Genomic DNA, 21525 nt, shown 5'->3' with positions numbered 1-21525 from the left:
ACGTCAAAGCGGCAATTTTATACTTAAGCCCTTTCCAATTCACGATTCCATGAAGAATGACGTATATTATCGGCCGGCGATTAGACGTACGTGTTGAACATTACTTTTTGTTGTACGAACGTAAGATAACATCTCTTTGATATGAATGATTCAACATCTAAGTGTATATAATTGTATTCTGTTGTTATTTATTATCAAAACTTAATCTTAGCCATTTTGAATCACATTAGTTACACGTGATCGACATTTTCTAATGCCAAGGTTGTTTGATCATGCGTCCTCTTTCGTTACATATTGGTAATACTCTTCTTTTATCTGATTGATTGATGGTTTTTCCAATTAGACGATTATTATGTCTAATCATATACTATATTGCTATCATGGAGCAAAAATGGAGAAGATTGTTTCTTGTTTCATGAGTCGAATTATCTTACTGCTAGTTGGGCCATCATTGTTCAAAGTTCATTACAATTCTTTTTATATAAGAGGGAAGCAACAGGCTCACGTGATGGGAAATGGTGAAACACCAGGGATCAGGAGATACGATGCTGAAATTATTGATTTGATGAATAAATTGAGTTCTGGAAAACTGCAGCCAGAAATTGATTCCACAAATTGCCTGTGTGACGCAAAAAGTTTATCATAAAACGCGCGGTTGTAGAACACCAGACGTAAATTAGGTATCAGCTGCTGGTATCAACCTGAAAAACTTTTTTAGCACTTCCGTGATATATGAGGTAGAATATTAAGCCTTACTAAGTAGATCAAACTTTTATGAGTCCAATTTGGCCTTCTCTTTTAAGTGATCACGGAATTGAACGTCGGTAGATATATCAATGCCGGATATGCCTATTAAAGCTATGACAGTTAAAGGAGTGATCCCAAATCAAGGAAACACGACAAACAGAGACTTTTTAGCCTTGAATGCACTAAGAGTTCGACTGAAATAAATATTTCCCACCCAAAAAAATTTTTTTAAATTAAAATATTTTTATTCAAAATTGGAGTTAAATAATCACTTATTGAACGTCAAAAACAACAATGTATCCATCTTCACTTTTAAAGCCGAGTGATAAAAAAATTTAATGTGAAACCATCAGATCATATACATATTTAAAGTCAAAAAATTTATTCGCTTACTTTAGTATGAAACGTGCAGTCATTTGACATAACTTTGAAATAGTAGTAATATATATATAGTAGGAATAGGGATTGACGACAAAGTATAATCCGGCTAAATTTGAAAGCGAACAGATGCTAAGAACGTAGTGGATTTCGGCTATCTCCATTTTTTACAAGATTATAGCCGTCATCTGTCAATCTATCAATGACTGCACGTTTCAAACAATCGAGCGAATCGCTTTTTCTTAAAGAGTTTCGCTAGGCTGTTTCATACTTCAATACCTATTACTAACATCGATTAAAGACGAAAAACGAGAAAACTATTCGGAATTTTATTAGGAATAATTAAATTGAGAAATTTATTGATATATTTATGTGCTATGCTCATAATACGATTATTATAAGCGTAACACATCCATAGAGTTTAACACTATAGATTTTCGTTTCGTTTTGAAACATTATAAACAAAAATTGCTGTTCAAACTGCTTACAAGTTATTTGAGAATTATAACTGATTCTGTTAATGTGGATACCTTATAAATGATACCTTATAAATGGATACCTTGGTCCCAAAAGAAGAGAAGCCACTTTGTATTTTCCTCCACGGCCTTCGACCAGCCTTGTATGAAACTAAATTTCTACCAAAATCAAGAGCTTCAGATATCCGTTCTACTTGATTTGTTGTAACAACGGTTCATTGTTTTGTTCTCTTTTTTTTTGTCCGCTTCATGAAGTATTGTTGCAATATGTTAAGTTATTGTCACTCCTATGGTTAATATGTATATATATTTCTATTCTATGCTATTATCGTAAAAATAAACCGTGTGTTTTCATTATATAAATTACTAGCTGACCCGACAGACGTTGTTCTGTTCATATTAAAAAGAAACTCTTGCGGGTGGAATTTCGTAAAATACGCTTCTTAGCTGACTTCTACTCGGCGAAAGGAAGGAGACTGCAGTGCGGATTCTTTAGTGCTTCCAAAATTCTGAGGGGCGTAACAATTGCGCTTTACACTATGAGATATAAGAAGTTTAGTTTTATTAGCGCGGTTTTTTTCGTAGCTACGGACCCTTCAGAGACTTGATGGCAGAAAAAGGTCTGCCTACCACTACCTAAGCAAAACTAAAACTTTTATGTACAATATTGTCAATGTACGCCATATATGTTATACATTACCTAGTTTAAAAACTATATAATATGATATGTTTTCTTTGTTTTCTATATGGTTTCATTTATTTTTTTAATCTGGATAAGGTATTTCGTGCAATAAAAGACACATGATTGATATCGTTTTATCACTTATTTTTTTGAGCAAGAGATTTACAGTTCGATAAATTTTCAAATTCATCTGCATATAGTTATTTCTAATGCAAATTAAAATTATATTTCAGGAAATAACGTTCATAAAAAGTGTAAATAGTAACGGGCCTAAACGGGAGCCTTGGGGTACGCCAGTAAGTTGCTGAAGTTCATTGGAATCTTATCAAAGAGTTGCACATCCCAGAGGCTGATATGATAAATAAGATATCAGCCTCCATATATTTCTAAGCTATTTTGGTAATAAACCATGATTAACTTTATCAAATGCCGTACCAAAATCAGTATAATCTCAAAAAAATAATATGTCAACCTCATTTCTATTCCTGTTTTCCTTTTTAACGGATACAGTAAAATTTTAAAAGTTCAGTAATTTTTTCGAAATAATTTTATTTTTCTTTTAGTTGATGTTTAGTTAGCCACGACATGTGCGGATAAAAAGTGAATCAAATATTTTTGCAGGGGCGGTGATAGGTCTATAATTAGATATTTTTATCACATTTGTTGCTATATTTAAAAATTGGTAATATTAAACCTCACTTCCATTCGGTCAGAACTACCCGTGTTCCAGCAACGCTAAGTGATCGATTCGGTCCTGAGAGAACTGGAGCCCTGGCAATTTGAGCAGCTCTGCAATCCACGCGGGCAAATGGTTCCAGCTGATGCTGGGGTGCACCAGACCTGAGATAAGAGCAATGCCCTATGTGTGATAGGATCTGCATCTTGTGAGCGCTAGAATGTGGGCCTGGTTGAAGTTTTTGTCTTGCTCTGACGCATAGTTTCTTCGAATCCAAGTACCTATGCTTTGGCTTCTAGATGTGGTCATTATAAACTATTAACGGCAATCGCTCGAGGTACGCTGGACACTAATTTGCATGCGTGGTGAAAACAATTTTTTTTTATTAGTTTACGCGCAAGTAATAGAGATACTAAACAATTACAATTAGCATCGTTATCGGATAATTATTTAATTAAGTAACTACGTCTAAAATTTAAATTGTAATTTTCTAATACTATCACAAAATATTTTTTAATTGTATGTACAACTTATTGTTAATGATATGAGTACTGAGTTAAGGCGCTCATTGCAAAAAAAAACTCTGCTTGATTTAATTCTGAGCGTTAAATTTTGTATTAGATAATTTCTTCTTCTGATGTAGCATACGTGTATTTTACTTTAAATTACTAAATTCATGTGTAAATAAGTTAAGTTTGATTTTTACTAGGTTAAACTTAACAATAATTATTATTTTTAGTACCAATGAAGAGTTTTGTAGCTATAACGTAAATAAAATTTTTGATTGTTTTATGTTACAAAAAGTATAAAACAAATGCGCCTTAATCGTTTCACTCTCAGCTTCCTAAACAGGCTCGCTTCTTCTCGCACCCACAATATCGTCTCAAACGTACCTGATGACTAACATAGCTTAATTGTGTCAATAATGTACAAACAATAACACAATTTTCCTTAAGAAGTACTTACATGATAAAACAAAATATCTATTACAAGTATTTGCTGATAGAAATAAATTAAACCGCGACGGTATTATGATAATTATTGATTCACCAAAATTTCATGTAAGTAATTTGTGGAAAAAGTTTTTTTTTATGGAAGAGATGGATAATGGAGCATACGTAAGGGTCACCTGATGGTATTTGATCACTGCGACCTCTCTTTTTACACCAAAAGAATCACGCCATCTTATGAATCGTTGGATAAACGTACATATGAATTCAAAATTCGAAAACTCATTCGTACGTGTGGGTTTAGAATCGAACCAGAGTCAATGGTTCTACCTTACGCCGTCACCTGCACCTATATGAACTTTAAAGAACTTATTCTAATGTACAGATACTGTATTATTCCTAAAGATATATACTATAGTAAATAGTAGAAAACAAATTGCCACATCAGTCGATAAAATATATTTTTTTAGCTACGTGTGTAAAATCATAAGCCATTTAGATTCTTATTAGGTACTCCAAAAAATTACAAGATAGAAAATTTTAATTTATTTCGATGTGACAAAGATTTTTTCTTATAATACGAAACTGTAATGAGCAGTTATTTCCTTTTTTTTTGCTTAGATTTCTTATATCTGTTTTGTACACCCAGTTCATCATTTTTTGGTATATTTATTGTCCTTACATCCTCGTATTAATTGGTCTTATCTATTACTTAATAATTTGGTTACTGAAATCTAGGCTACGTATTCCGTCATTTTTATATACTTTTTTATAGTCATGTCTTAGATTCCAGATAATATTTACATTCAATATGTTCTTCTTCCCCTCATGGGCCGGGCACGTTTCTGGCAGATCGGTCAGGCTTGTCACGAATTTTTGTTGCTGGTTATCATAACTTGCATGATAATTCCCTTGGGAAAGATAGTAGGAGTGGTTTCTTTTTGCATCAGGCTATTCTGGGTATATTTCCAAAGTGCCAAGCCTGTTCTGATCAGTTGCCCGATTAGATGTGTGGTTATACCGCTACTACTCGGTTCAGGTTCCTCGTTTGCTATCTGTGAGGGGACCGAGGCAGCCACGCATCTAGGTGAGAACGACGAATGAAACCAGTGAGAGGCGCCTTTGCACAGGATGCCAGCGAGATTATGGGTATCACAAAGGCGCCTATTTCTGCCGTGAAGCAGTATTGTTCAACATTATTCTGTTTCGGTATGAAGGGCGTCGTTGGTAGTGAAATTACTGGACAAATGAGATTTAACATGTAATATCTCAAGGAGACGAGCGCAATTGCAGTGCCGCTCAGAATTTTTGGGTTTTTCGAGAATCCAGAGCGGCACTGTATTGTAACGGGCAGGGAGTATCAATTACCATCAGCTGTACGTCCTGCTCGTCTCGTCTCTTATTAACATAAAAAAAACCAGAATGAAGGTCCATTCGTCCCGCTACTTCTTCAAAATTAAAAAAAACCGCAATGAGGTCCTGTCACCGCCTTAATAGACCCATGTCATTAACACTTGAAATGAATTTACAAACGTGTTCTCAATTAATTTGTAGTACTAGTAGATGGTACAAATTTTATTTTATAATTTTTGTTTGTTTTTACAATTTTTTACTGTGAGATGATGTTGGATGTTTAAATTCAGTGATTTTTTTGTCAGTTTTTTTTAACGCATTTGATTGATTTTATACCTTTACCTTTAGACATAATTATGTGGCTAGAACTCTGGGGAGACGTCATGTAGGTAGGTGAAAATTGTGGTATGATTTAATAAAATTTGTATTTTTAACTCTCGAAATGAGGGAAATTATACAGGGTTATTATATATTCCTGTTAGGAGGTGATAGGGGTAGCTATTTGCGATAATTTAACCCCCATATGCATTAGGCAAAAGTGAATCATTTATGAGTTTTCAGGTTTTTTCAATAAAAGTAAAAATTGCAATTTCAAAAAGTTACTAAAAAAAAGCGTCAATTTAAACCAATTTTTTCTTGTATAAAAATATAATTAAACACTTGTTATTCATCAATATTAAAACAACAGTTTAATTAACAGTACAAATATAAAAGTGCGAGACAAAAAACGATATTATTTCAACTTTTTTTTTTTCAGATTTCTTTCAAACGTCTGAAAAACAAACACAAAAAACGTTATGTAGCTTGACCTGCAGATGATTTTAAAAACATTACAGTTTTCGAGCAGTTCTTAAATGTATAACAACTTGGCACTTATTTCAAAGAAACTGAAAAAATGATCACGAAGGAAGTAGGCAGGAAATTCGCATTCGAACTAAAGTTAAAATCGTTCTTAAAAATATCTATAAATTTAATTTAAATCAATTCCCAATATAAAACAAGAAACACAAGTTCAAAAATATTTTTAGGTATCTTAAGTATATACAAATTACCTTTATTCAGTTCAGTTAACTTGAATTATTTACAAATGACTTAATAAACAACACTCTTTATACAAAATTTATCACTACATAGAAAAAACAAAGTCGCTCCCCGCTGTCTGTGTCTGTGCCTATGTATGCTTAGATCTTAAAAACAACGCAACGGATTTTAATGCGGTTTTTTCAATAAATAGAGTGATTCAAGAGGAAGGTTTATATTATGCATATATATACATGCATACATTTCTGATATGATGAAAATGGTTTCTAATATGATGTCGTCAATAAACACATTTTAGCGCTTACATTGCAAACGCTGGCGGATCCCTAAGATAGATATATCAAAATGATTTACAACATTATTGTACATCTTGAAAAGGTTTATAAAAAACGTTCTAAAAGGTATATGTCTGTCTCCTTGGTAAAACCCACAGTAACCATTTTATATCCTTTACTTTTACGAGAAATAATGGCTTATTTACGAAGCGATTTTAAGCAATACAGCATTTATTATTATCCAATAAAGTACATTAAATACAATGTGCATTTAATATAGATCAATATGGCCCTTTACAGGATCTATAAATGAGTAGAAATAACAGATAAATTCAAATTGAAATTCAAAATCACTTTATTCATGTAGGTCACGGAAATAACACTTATGAATGTCAAAAAAAAATAAAAATATTGTTTCTTATTGAATTTACCGCTACTTCGTAAAGGGTTGAGCTAATAAGAAGAAGTAGCAAGAAACTCATTGCCACTCTTTTAAGTCAAGATTTACATTTTAATTGTTTTACAAATCATTTCAATTACAATATATGCAAAGTGACGCAACAAAAATACTTAAATGTCAAAAACTGAAAGGCTTACACGAGTAAGTCAAAAAAAGAAAAAAAATTAAATGAATACTTATAAACACAAGAGCATCAATCCACACATACCGTAAATAAATAGAGGCATTATGTGAGCATTTCATAAAATAAAATATAATATAATAACGTTAACTTTAAAGGAAATAATAATAATAAAAAACACATCAAGCAGACCTCCCGGTAACAATATCATCCAGCCACCACGTGTAGCACCCGTTCCCGAGCATGGCGCATGGGCCAGCCATCGCCTCCCTCGACCATATATTAGGGAAAGGAACGACCCGCCCCACGTCGCCGCCATAAAATTAAGTTCATAAATTATTGATGTCTACGAAACTTATTTTTGTGTGTTATCTTATACGTTTATTGTTGAGATGTAAATAACGGGATCACTCGGAAATGCGTTATATTTATTTAAATTTATATTAATGTTTTACTGAACAAAGTCTGTCCGGGCAGCTAGTAATAAATATCTTACACATACTAGTAATTCACCTTAATAAATCAATTTCCTATAATATCATTTCGGAACGCCCTGTAAGTAATTTAGTAGCCGCGCGATAGCGTAGACACCTACTTCGTGCCTACTTGTGCGACCACGTAAGGGCTATTAAAATTTTGTTTCCTTTATTTAGTTGGTTGAAACTTCTTTTCTTTCCGTGTGTTCATTTAGTGTGGCTATTGTATATTTGTACTTTAGCATTTCATTCATTTTCCATTTCATTGATTTATTTTTGCTTTTGTATTTCATTTTTAATTTTTTTTATGAATATAAGGGACGGGATGAGCAAGACGTTGAGCTGATGGTAATTGATACGTCCTACCCATTACAACGCAGTGCCGCTCAGGATTCTTGACCCAAAAATTCTGAATACAATACAATTGCACTCGTCACCTTTAGACATAAGATGTTAAGTCTCATTTGTCCAGTAATTTCCCTAGCTACGGCGGCCTTCAGACCAAAACACAGTAATGTTTACACATTACTGCTTCACGGCAGAAGTAGGTGCCGTTGTGATACTCATAATCTAGACGGCTACCTGTGCAAAGGAGCCTCCCACTGGTATAAATTTTAAATTTGCCGTCTTAGATTTTATTATTCTGTTATTATTATTGCTATGAGACAGACAGACTGGTGGACGGACTCCTCAGTCTTAGTGGGAGAGTACTCTTAGTTTGCCAACGTTGTTAAGGATGTCTTAAAACTATGCACATACTACTTGGTTACATAATCTCTGGACGTTTATTTTGGTGTGCATAAAAACATTAATATAGACCAGTGCTGAATGAAGCCTTTGAAAATGATAAAAAGTTATAAAAAATATAATAGTAGGATGTGACCTAGAAAAGGGAAAAGGAAGAGAATATTACAAAATTGAAAGGAAAAATAACTTACGTTAGTAAATTTCTGGGAATTTCACAGCACGACCTGCTGATCATAACAGAAAAACTACTGCACATTAAACTGCTTAACAACACAAACAATTCTGTGCAGTCAACGAGTCAACAAAGTGGTATAATAACTTTACCTGCACAACATTTTTGGTACACATATATATGTATATATATAACCCCGTTGTGGGACCCATACTCTAGCCGGCATCCTGTGACAAGCCTCCACTGGTAAATACTATGCCACACTTTATCCGCAAGTCTAGAGTTCTTCAAACATGCGTGAACCTTTTAAATCGCATCTATCACCATAACTTAGTTGACGAATATCATTTCAATTTATGTAAATTTATACCAACAGAGATCGCTTTATCTGCATCAGCTTCGTATGGTGGTCCCCCAGGAACTCGAATAAGTAATTAATCAGAATCCCTAAAAACAAATCCCCCAAATGTAACAAAGCGCCGGGTTGAGAATAATAATATAAATGTAACTTTAACGCAAAATCTAATGGAAAAATACAGTTACAATTACACGCTTTTTAATCCATTAAAATGTATTTTATTGAAATAAATTGTAACACTCGTGTAGACCAAAGAAAATACTATGTGGAACGGTACGGATAGGATAATACTGACAGAATTATAAAATTAGAATACCTTTTAACTTTTTAACTAAATGCCGTAGAAGATGCAGAGAAAAACCTACATCTCTACGTAACGGCAAAGATTCAAGCTGATCGGATGACTTGTTCGTTGCTGATTAGAGTTGGTCTCTGTTGTATGTGGTCAAATGGAAGCAGCTGGTACTTGGGAGCGGCCGCCCAGAGGTGAGAACAGTACTCCACGTGAGGCCGAATTTGCGCCTTATTTAGTTGCAAGTGGTGGCTTATAGTGAAGTACTGTCTCGCCTAACTGAGTACACCAAGCTTTTTAGAGGCCAGTTTGGCCTTCTCTTTCAAGTGACCATAGAATTGAACGTCCCTCGATATATAATACTAATAATAAACTTTGTTACACTACCAAGTCATAATTTATAATATAAAAAGGAATCTTTAACAACGCCATGTATGCCGATACAGGCATATGCAAGATTTTAAAAACCTAATAAGATGCATAATATTATTATAAGATGACGCATGGTCGCTCAGAGGGCAAAGCTCAGAGTTTTACTGCAAGATCGAATCAGAAATGAGGAGATCCGTGTGAGAACCATAGTCACCGATATGGACCATTGCGAAACAGTTGAAATGGCATTGGGCAGGGCACACTGCTCGATGGATAGACTGCAGCCGTTGGGGCAGTAAGGTCGACCACGTACTGGAAGACGCAATGTTGGTATGCTCCCTACAAGTAGGATCGATGACCTGTTCAAGATCGCTGGAATAGATTGAAGGAGGGCAGCGCAGGATTTTTGGCCTTTGCCCATCAGTGGAAGTCTTCCAGCTGAAATTAAGATACATATATTATCTAAATAATGGTGAAATCAGCCTCAAAATTCGTTACATGGTTCAGGAGGTCTAAACGTAAGGATATATGCAACGCGGAAAGTAACTTTGTTAGATACTATGTGTGTTGCCATTTTCCTCCACTTTAGAAATATTGAGCTCGAAGAACAAGAGGGCAAAAACTCATAAACTCTTAGAGAAGTCGCTTCATTGTGTGTTTTCTACGCCGCCGAATTCTGATATTATCCCCACTGCTCTAGTTTTCCTGAACCCGATAACCCGAAAATCATATAATAAACCTGATTAATCCCGACCCCTAGAATTGTTGATGTCTATGGGCGGTTGCCTCTTTTCAAATTCAAATATGTATTTTTATTCAATATAGGATTCAAAATCACAAACATTGCCTGAAACCTGAGAAGAACGGGGGCAAGAAACTCAGCGGATTTTTAAATAAAAACATGGATTACAATGTAATATCGTGCACTAAACATTTATAATTAAAGAGCCTGAGGATGCTCGCTTCATTCCCAGTCTGTGGTACCATTAAGAAAATCGTTTATGTTGTAGTAACCTTTCCCACACAAGACGTTTTTTAACAATTATTTTAAATTTCGTAATACGATTCGTAAATTAATAATTATAATAATAAATTATTTCGGTATTTGTTTTGGACATCTTCTGGGATCATATTGTAAAAGCATCGCCCAATAAAAGACTTACTAACTCGACTTAACCGAGTAGTAGGCATAACTAGTGTATGTTTGTTCTTCGTATTAACATTATGATCGTCGCAGTTTCTAGCAAATTCCTCAATGTGCTTATGAACATATAGAACATTATCAAGAATAATATATTGAGAAGCAACAGTCAAAATGTTTATTTCTTTAAATTTTTCTCTCAATGATTCTTTCTTTCCTCTCTACTACTACGTTCGTACTGTGCCTTTTTAGGTCACAACTAGGGGTGAGACGTATTTATCGTCACAGGTATTTGTAACAGGTATTAAAATATAACCCGTTGTCACTGTGACAAGATATCAAAAATAACAGTGACCAGTATTAGCAGTATTTTGTAACAACTAGTATTTTGTAACAACTAGTATTTTATAACACTTAGTATTTTAGTAACGACTGTTATTTGAGTAACACCTGTTACTGAACAAGTATTTGATAACAGCTAGTATTTTAGTAACAACTGTTACAGAACAAGTATTTAATAACAGCTAGTATTTTAGTAGCACCTGCTATTTGAGTAATACCTGTTATTGAACAAAATAATTAGGAGTATTTAGTAGTTTTTTTTTAACAATATTTTGATACAGCTATTATTGTGTGATTTGTAGGTCTGTTATATTATTTTTAATTCAATAGGTAATAAAATAGTTATGGTTCAACTATTCTTTTAAAATATGTGGGATAAGGAAAACCCTGTTTACTTTTATTGTTGACTGAATATTTTTCTTTTAGACACATTTGTAAATAATAGATACATCACTTTCATATATTTATTTAACATACTATTGTTAAGATAAGATAGGTAGGTACCTAATTAAAATATTGAAGTAAATTTCAAATGGAAGACCCTGTCTCTGATATCATTTTTCGTAATCGTATTTATTCACAGTTATATTGTGCCTACGAGCAGGAAAATACGGTTCACCTCTTCGAAAGAAAAAACCTATATTGGTAATTTGATAGTACCTACTGAATAATATTTAATTTTATTAATTAATTTATTTATTGTTAACAAGAACGGCCTATAACCAATTACTTATTAACACAGAATATAATAATGTATATTTTTATGATGTTTATTTCTACTTTATTGTTGAATTATTCGTATGATAAGGGCACATTTTAATTGTGTACTAGGTAAGGATCACTGTTTAATGAATACGAAAGTATAATGATTATTTTTATTACATCAAAACTATAAAAATACAGCTTTACCTAAACAGAACTTTTGAAATTCGAAGTTACCACAAGAGAAAGTACTATGTAATACGTATAGATGGCGCTAACAAGTAACACCAAACAACGAAAAATATACGCCTCACTACAGTAGCTAGTATATTATCACAGCTAGTATTTTGTAACAGGTATTTGTCGCTGTTACTTTTGAGTCACAGTCACCATCATACCTAGTATTGCATTTTGCCTAGTACGTCTCAACTCTAGTCACAACCCTACTTTAGTACTTCATTTCAATTTTCTCTTCTAGAGGAGGAGGGCAAGCGAGCACCCATACTGGTCTGGTGGTGACCAGTATGGGTGCTCGTGATTACCGCGGCCCATACACATTTGTAACATCAAAGAAATCACAAGAGCGTTACCGACCTTACAATTGTAGGCAATTTCGAAAACTAAAAAGCAGGCGATCAACTAACATTATCTTATCGGGCTACTTACGTCTCTCCTTAAGTATTGAACTACACCATACATCGAAGATCCATGACCGTTCTGACTTTGAAGTCGTTTAATAGTTTTATTGTTACCAGTGGGATTTGCACAGGATACCGGATAGATTATGGGTACCACAACGGCACCTATTTCTGCCGTGAAGCAGTAATGTGTAAGCATTACTGTGTTACGGTCTGAAGCTCGCCGTAGTTAGTGAAATTACTGGGCAAATGAGACTTAACATCTTATGTCTCAAGGTGACGAGCGCAATTTTAGTGCCGCTCAGAATTTTTGAGTTTTTCAAGAAAAGACATAAAAAGGCATTTATTTTCTCAAAATTGATTCCTTTAGAATTCTTTTTGATGTCATTTCTTATACTACTAGATACTACTACCGCTTCGGAAAAAAAATGGCGCTCTGAGAGAGAAGAAGGGGCGCAAGAAACTCTCCCAGCATTCTTTTTTTGCGCTCTTTTCAATAAAAATATACAATATTGTACAGTCATTTCTATCGCTATAAAATAATTACAATCTAGTCCCAGGCTGTCCGATCATTTAGATATTCAGCAGTGGAGTAATAGGATTTACGACAGAGCCATTTTTTTTATAAAACATTTAAATTTATTTATAGATAATGCCTGAACAGTGGCTGGGACTTTATTGTAGAAGTGTATAAATTTACCCTTAAAGCTATTATGTATCTTATGAAGCCTACTAGAATTAGTTACAAGCAATCCCTTATTTCTAGTGTTATAATAATGAAAATCACTATTAAGAGCAAAAAGGTGACGATTTTTGTGAACGTATATTAAATTTTCATAAATGTACTGACAATGAACAGTCATAATATTTATTTCTTTTTTTAATTTTTCTTTGAGAGACTGTTTATTACCAAGCTGATATATAGCACGAACAGCTCTCTTTTGCAGTGCAAACACTATATCAATGTCAGCAGCATGACCCCAAAGTAATATACCGTACGTCATGATGCTGTGAAAATAACTAAAGTCACACACACAAATCACACATCCAGGTGGTGTGGATGATTTCCTAATGTATGCGTGCTACGAAATCGGAAACTCTCGTGTAGATAAAGCAATTCACAGATAATTCGATTCAGCGTAGACAATAATTACTCAAATTGGCGATAATTGCGAATAATCGCAGATTTTAATCAAATCGAAAACTAATGTAGCAGTTCAACTAATTATTCGATTATGATAACTATATCATTCAAAAAAACCGCCAAATAACACAGGCATAATAGAAATTCTTAGTATTTTCCGCATTTACTTTGCCTTAAAGTCTAAACGTTTTTGTATTATGGTATTACATCTAAAGATAATGGAGAGACGTTATTTTTTCTTCGGTATAGTGCGAAAACTACTGAACCGATTGGAATAATACTTATACCCAGGGCCGGATTTAAACTTAATGCCGCCCCTGGGCACCGGAAAAAATCCGCCCCAATAATTTTACTTAAACTTATAGTTTACTAGCTGACTCGACAGACGTTGTTCTCTACATAATAAATAAAATACTTCTTTTTTTTAATTCGTCAATAACATTTGATAAATATAATAAGTTGGACTAAACTGCACTCCATGAGGTAATCCCCATTAAAATCCATTTATATATTTAGGAGTCCATCGCGGACAAGCAACGTGTCACGTAAATTATATATATTAGATATATTTTATTTTTCAAAACTAAAATAACTAATTAATTGCAGAAACTTTATCAAAACAAATACTAATAAACTTTTTTGTAATTCCAGAAAAAAAAATCGATTATTATTTTAAATCTCCAAGGGAATAAATTGATTAAATCGTTATTATTATTAATTTTTACTAAACGTGCCAAAATTATAATTTACACACAATGGATAATAATAATAATAATATTTGAGAATAATTATCTATAGCGAATTACGGAAATTAAGGTTAGGTACCCTACTACCAAAATTAAGGCGAATTTCCGGTTTGAATTCGTATTTTTGATTTTTCTTCACTACTAAAAAAAACAATAATCCGCCGCCATTAAATTTCTGTTACATTACATTTTTCAATTACATGTACAGTAGTAAGTTAACAATTTCCTTCAACTTGATTATAAAGACTGCAAGTGTAAGAATAGTTAAACTGAAAATCTGAGATATTTTACCTTATATGGAGCTACTGTTTTTAGGAAAATTCTTCTTTTTTTAGATTTCAAAAATTTTGATTAATACCTGAGATGTTTGTAAAAAACCCAAGCACTTTTAGTAAATTATTTAAAAAATATGCAATTTTATCGAGCGGAACTTAATTTTTTTTCAATAATCATCTAGACGTGATTCCGAATCGAATTACACCTCATTCATATATGTATACCGAGACTGCTAAAAAAGTTAAGCAAAAATGCACTCGTTAACTAGACTTTCGAGGTGATGAACTGACGATTAATTTTATATATTTTATTTTGCAAATGAATTAGGGGAGTTGCCTTCTTGTACAAAAGTCAACCAATATGACGTAGCTTTGTATTGATAAAGTATTATCAGATTACAATCTAATTAAAAATCTTTTGATAAAATTACATTTTATCTGATATAAAATATTATAAAACATCCATGCAAATATTGTAAGGCTAATTTCCCGCCGGTATTTCTTATTGTCTTCTACAAGAATTGTTAGCAAAAACTATATTTTTATCAATATATAATATATGGACTGTTATTTGTTCTCTTTCAGACATGTACATAGCTTTAATACTTCTATTTATTGGCACGAGTTCGGCAGAGTTCCTGTCAAACGGATGTCCCCAAGACTTCAGTGTTCATCTGTTGCTAAAACATGAAACAGATTGTACAAAGTTCTATTCGTGCAGCAATGGAAGAGCAATTTTGATGTCCTGTGGCCCTGGGACTGCCTTCGACGAGAAAGCTCAGGTATTATTATTTTTTCCCCCTTTAAATTTACTGGTTACCAATAATATTTGTATATCTTTTATAAATATAATATTATATCAGGTTGATTTCTCACCACGGTTATTAGCTATATGAAATAATGAATTTTGAAACTGAAATTTTTAGGTATGCATCCATTTGCACGACAGTAGTTGTCAACAAACAACAACGGTACCGACAATACCAACAACATCAACTTTAACAACAACTACTACAACATTAGCTCCAACTTCCATATTATCAACGACTTCAAGCGACACTACAACGTCATCAACATCAACTACTACAGAATCTACGACAAAATCAACAGATGTAGTAACAACATCAACAACAACAATTGCACCTGAACCTGAATGTCCTTTTGATCTAGAACTGCATTTACCTGAACAAGTTAATTGTGAAGAGATGAAGCACTGCGATGATAACATCAAAATAAAATTCAACTGTATAATATCAAATGACTTTACAGCTTCTTTTGATATTACTTATAACAAATTTAGAAACGTTAAAAAGACAACTGTTTTCCACAATCTGTTTAGATAAAGATTAGTTAGAAATTATGAAGATTAAATTATTTACTTATGATGTACTTTTGTGTTTTAGATTTGGTCTTGAAATAAATTTTAAACTACTCTTAATGCGATACATGGACGTAGAATTGTTAAAATACAATTGGGCAATTTAAATAAATTGCAGAAACTTCTCTTATGTTGCGATCGACTTCAAGTGAAATATGAGTTAATCTAAAGAAAACACCAATTAATGCAATCTATTTTATGTATACACATGTTTCTTAAATAATTATTAGAATTACAATTATACATCGCAAATTAAGAAGTTTTTAAACAATTCACTAATATTATCTGCGATATTGATCATCATGATAATTAAATGAATGATATAAATATGTTGTTAAATCTATACGTTTCCTGTAATGCGCATATTATAATTAAGACAGTTCTGAATACAAAAAAAAAATAATGACAACTAATTAACTGATAGATCTAGATGACTAGATGACTAACAATAATTTTTATTGTACTAGCATGTTATGAAGGGAAAACTGCTATGATTGTAAATAGAAATAATATATGAAATTTATTTAATAATCTTGAATGAACTTATCTTTTGAGATATAATAATGAACGACACACAAATTCAAACAGAATAGTGAATTCAAACAACATATAAGCAACAAACAAATGTGATAAATATAAAGTTGTTGATAATAAAGTAATTTGAGGTAAATCTTTCTACGATTACCAATATTTTACCATGTGGGACTAAAGTCTAAGAAAAGAACTGAATACTTTATAAGAATGATTTAAAATCGAAACAAGAACGATAAGTGGCGATACCAAAAACATGGCAGAAATTAAAAGCAAAGATAATAACCGGGGTTGAATGATCACTTTTTTTTTCTGCGAACTAATAACCTGCAAGACTGCCAGATACGGATGTGATTGAAGGTTAACATTAGAAAATTGATATAAAAACCAATAGTTGAAGTTGATGTTTGGCTACACAACCATTTCATTAAGTATATAAGTGAAACGAATGTTGGATAAATAGTCGAAATTACGACCAGTGGCGTGAGACGAAAGGCTCGTTGTATATATTCTAAAATACCTTCGCTGATTTATTAACAACCAGCTTATTTAGATTGTGAGACCCATTCTAGTCATAAAAAACCCCATTTGTCGTATCTCTCTTCGACAACACTCCCCTTAAAGGCTCGCCTAGTATCTCAATACTGGGTCTCGAAATCTCGAGCGATTGCCAATTCTGTGGCTATTTGTGGGGCAAACTCAAATTGGCTTCGAAGAAACTGTGCGTCATTATTAGAGCACGGCAATACTTCAAGCCGGCCCATATTCGAGCGCTCTACAAAGCGCAGGTCCGGCCTCACATGGAGTATTACTGTCATCTCTGGTCTGGTACACCCCAGTATCAGCTCGATCCATCTGACCGCGTGCAACGCAGAGCAGCTCGAATTGTCGGGGACCCAGTGCTCTGTGAATGGCTGGATCACTTGGCGTTGCGTAGAAACGTCGCTTCATTGTGTGTCTTTACTCATTTATCACGGGGAGTATTACGAAAAGCTGTTAAAGCACCTTTGCACACGCCACAAGTTATGGGGATATCATCCCCACCTTCTGGATGTGTGGCGATGCTCCACAGTGCGGTTTTCAAGGAGCTTACTTCCACATACTACAAAGCTGTTGAATGAGCTTCCTTGTGCGGTGTTTCTGGGACGATACGGCACCTTCAAAAAAAGCGCGTACACCTTCTTTAAAGGCCGGCAACACTCCTGTGATTCCTCTGATGTTGCAAGAGAATGTGGGCGCCGGTGATCACTTAACACTAGGTGACCAGCGTACGGGTACCTTCAAAAAAAAAACTCTATATGACCCCGCGGTCTTTTGCCTCTGCCAGATTATTTGGTTGTCATCAGGAGAATGCCACCATGTTGGTTAGTCTAGTAGTCATGTTGAGTTAGTTGAAACAGCATTTTTTTTACTTTTTTAGCAAACTACGTTACGCGGATAATTCCCTTCCAAGACATATATTTATTCACATAATTCCCCACGGAACTCCCACTATGTTAATACCATTTATAGTACCTATAAATTAAAACTATTAGAATATTATGCGACCAGGAATATAAGTAATGCTAGCGTGTTCTAGCTGATACTTTTTCTGAAACAAAGAATAATTAATGTTTATTATTTTTAGGGCTGCGTATTCCAAGAACGACTGGAGTGTTCTGAGAATGACCCCAACTTTATATTTAGTGGTGGAACGTTGGCGAATGGTTGTCCATCGGATGGTAGCATTAACAAACTGCTTCCACACGAGACGGATTGTGATAAGTTCTACCAGTGCGTACACGGCAATAAGGTGCAAATGCTCTGCGCGCCTGGAACACACTTCAATGTAAAGACAGAGGTAATTTGTACGAATTTATTTGGTTCAATGTTATCTTACGAGTGGGAGGCTCCTTTGCACAGGATGCCGGCTAGATTATGGGTACCACAACGGCGCCTATTTCTGCCGTGAAGCAATAATGCGTAAGCATTACTGTGTTTCGGTCTGAAGGGCGCCGTAGCTAGTAAAATTAGCGGGCAAATGAGACTTAACATCTTATGTCTCAAAGGGATGAGCGCAGTTGTAGTGCCACTCAGAATTTTTGGGGGTCCTCAAGAATCCTGAGTGGCACTGCATTGTAATGGGCAGGGCGTATCAATTACCTGTTACTATCAGCTGAACGTCCTGCTCGTCTCGTCCCTTGTTTTCATAAAAAAATCTATATTATACAAATTAAGTTTGTAGCGAAAAGTTATGAACGACGCAGGACTCGAACCCGCTGCCTCTGGGGTTCAGTTCAAAAGAGCGCTCGGGAGGAACGAGGCACGTTTGAGTCCCGCATCGTTCATAAATTTTGGTTACAAATTTAATTTGTAAATATATCTTTTATAAAAAATAAATATTTTCTCCTTGATAAACAGTTCAAAGCATCTCATTCTCACTTCAAAGGAGCAATGCCAAGTATGACTGACTGTATACGACTTGTCAAGCAAAATCGGTTACAGTTACAATAGATTCACTTTCCTATTCTATCTTGCTGTATCTTAGTTATAGATGTTCTTCTCTTTTCCACGCTTTGTTAATATTCTGTGAGTCTTTTGTATATAATGTATATATATATTATATGATCCGACAGACGTTGTACTGTACATAATAAATAAAATACTGTTTTTTATGTATTTTATATAATATTTCATATCATAAAAATTTTTTCGTAACGTATGCTCCTTGTTGTTATAATGAAATTGTTTCACAGCAGAACTGTCAATCCGTGCGTCAATAAATTCTCTCACAGATAATATGTCCATACAAAACAAATATTGGAAATAAAAATATATGTGTGTGGAAAGAAAATATTGGAAATAAAAATATATATACGTAAATGTATTCGAAATTCAAAAGAATTGTAAAAAACATTTGTGTGGTAAAGGTTACTATAACATAAATGACTCTTAACGATATAACATTGTAACTATATTTTTATGAAAAAAAATTGAAGCCCATTGATATTCTTGCGCCCGTTCTTCTCAAGTCCGAGGCATACTATTTCGGACGGGTAGCTTTTGACTTTCAATAAGTGATATCATAATATTCTTTTTTAATAAAAATATTTTTATTTGCATTTGAAATAACTGTAAATTTGGTAATTGAATATGAAATATTTTTGGTGAGGCAATATTACTTACTGTGTTTGTATGTTTTTAGAATTGTGACTGGCCATCGGCAGCTAATTGCGTTCCTTCATCGACAACAACGACAGTTACAACACAACCAACAACGACAACAACAACACAGCGATCGACAACACAATCCGATATAGTATTTCTGCCAAATGGTTGTCCCAAAGATTTCTCAGTACATTTTCTGCTACCACACGAATCGGACTGTACCAAGTTCTATTACTGTAACTTTGGTGAGAAAGTGGAGCGTGAATGTGCACCAGGAACACATTTTAACCCCGTTCAACAGGTACGCATTAATTTAATTCTCTCATTATGGAATTAATCCCCTGTCTAGGTGACTAGACTTCACCCGAGTCATATATAATAATGATAATAAGTAATAAAAATTAAATGGGGTTAATCATCACAAAAACTCATCCTAGAGTCGTCTCTAGACTCTTACCGATTTGGCAGGTGACCCAAGGTCTGGTACGTTCCTCTGTCACAGTATAAGTTAGGCCATACAGAGAGGTAACGTTGCCAGCTTCATGGGCACTTTACCTGCCGACCGCGATCTTAATGATATTTACTATTTGCAATTTATTGATATTAATAGTTAAATAGATTATGTAAATCTTACTTGAAAGAAACATACATACGTATTTATAATTAGAGATGAGAGTAAATGAATGCTATCAGCTATAAGAAGTTAATTGAATCCATAAACTCAAAATGCTTAATCAGATTAGGTTCACCAATTAATTCTTATTTTGAAACAAATTTGATTTTTTTATTTTCAGGTTTGTGATTGGCCATGGGCAGCTAATTGTACTTCTTCAACGACCTCTTCAACGACAACAACGACAACTACGAGTACAACCACAACAACAGTACAACCATCAACAACAACATCAACAACAGTACAACCATCAACAACAACATCAACAACAGTACAACCATCAACAACAACAACAACATCAACAACAACAACACAATCCGATACAGAGTTTCTGCCAAACGGCTGCCCCAAAGATTTCTCAGTACATTTTCTGCTACCACACGAGTTGGACTGTAGCAAGTTCTACTACTGTAACTTTGGCGAGAAAGTAGAACGTGATTGTGCACCTGGGACACATTTTGACCCCATTGAACAGGTACGCTTTAATTTAGTTCTATCCCATTATACAATGGTTGCAACCAGACTTTCCTGGATGGAATATAAGTACATAATTAGGATAAAAATTTAAAGAAAAATTGCTAGGTCTTGTACACTTCTTCGAAAAAACAAAAAACAAAAAATACAAGCAATACTGCAATAATACATAAAAACATTTTCACGAATAGAAGAAGAGTATGAGATAAATATAAATTTTCAATTGCTGGCGCTATTTTCCCTAACGTAATTTTATGTTAAGATTATGATTATATTGGCAGGTGTCATGATAACCATAAACTTAGTATACCACCGTAATAGACGAATCCTATGTAAAAGTGAGATAACTATCCTTACATAAAACCTAGGTGAGCGAAAGAGATGCAATAATAATTGAAGACCATGTAAATATTTTGAAACAATTTAGTGTCCATTAGTGTACTGTCAAATTGGCCCGCGTTTAAATTTTCGTTTTTATTGTTATTGTTATGTGTTTTAACCGGTAAAAAAAAATATAATGGTGTCGTCTTCTGTATTAGATTTTGTTGCATATATAGCAACAATTCAGCTAAAGAAACATTTCAGAGGTAAATACTGATTCTACAATACTACTTTCATGATGTTTATCTTCGTAGTAATTGCATTAAAATACTACATATTACTTTTTATATAAGAAGTAAACAATCTATTTTCTTAGCTCGGTTCGGGAAGTTCCGTAAAATCTTCTCGTCCCAAATACCGCAGTGTCTAAAGGTGAA

At 33.8% G+C, this 21525-nt stretch overlaps 1 protein-coding gene across 1 annotated transcript in view; it reads left to right on the top strand.

Moving 5' to 3' along the window:
- LOC126971283 (mucin-5AC-like) overlaps positions 1-21525 on the top strand; it is a 41386-nt gene that overhangs the window by 11435 nt on the left and 8426 nt on the right. Inside the window, exons 2-6 of the mRNA XM_050817510.1 lie at positions 15150-15346; positions 18101-18313; positions 19658-19921; positions 20415-20522; positions 20565-20768. Coding sequence (XP_050673467.1) covers positions 15150-15346; positions 18101-18313; positions 19658-19921; positions 20415-20522; positions 20565-20768 — 986 coding nt within the window. The remainder of the gene's footprint in view (positions 1-15149; positions 15347-18100; positions 18314-19657; positions 19922-20414; positions 20523-20564; positions 20769-21525) is intronic.

The sequence above is a fragment of the Leptidea sinapis genome, chromosome 23 (assembly GCF_905404315.1).
Source record: "Leptidea sinapis chromosome 23, ilLepSina1.1, whole genome shotgun sequence".
NCBI classification, from domain to species: Eukaryota; Metazoa; Arthropoda; class Insecta; order Lepidoptera; family Pieridae; genus Leptidea; species Leptidea sinapis.
The sequence above is the reverse complement of the archived record's forward strand: the minus strand, read 5'-3'. Positions and strand labels throughout refer to the sequence as shown.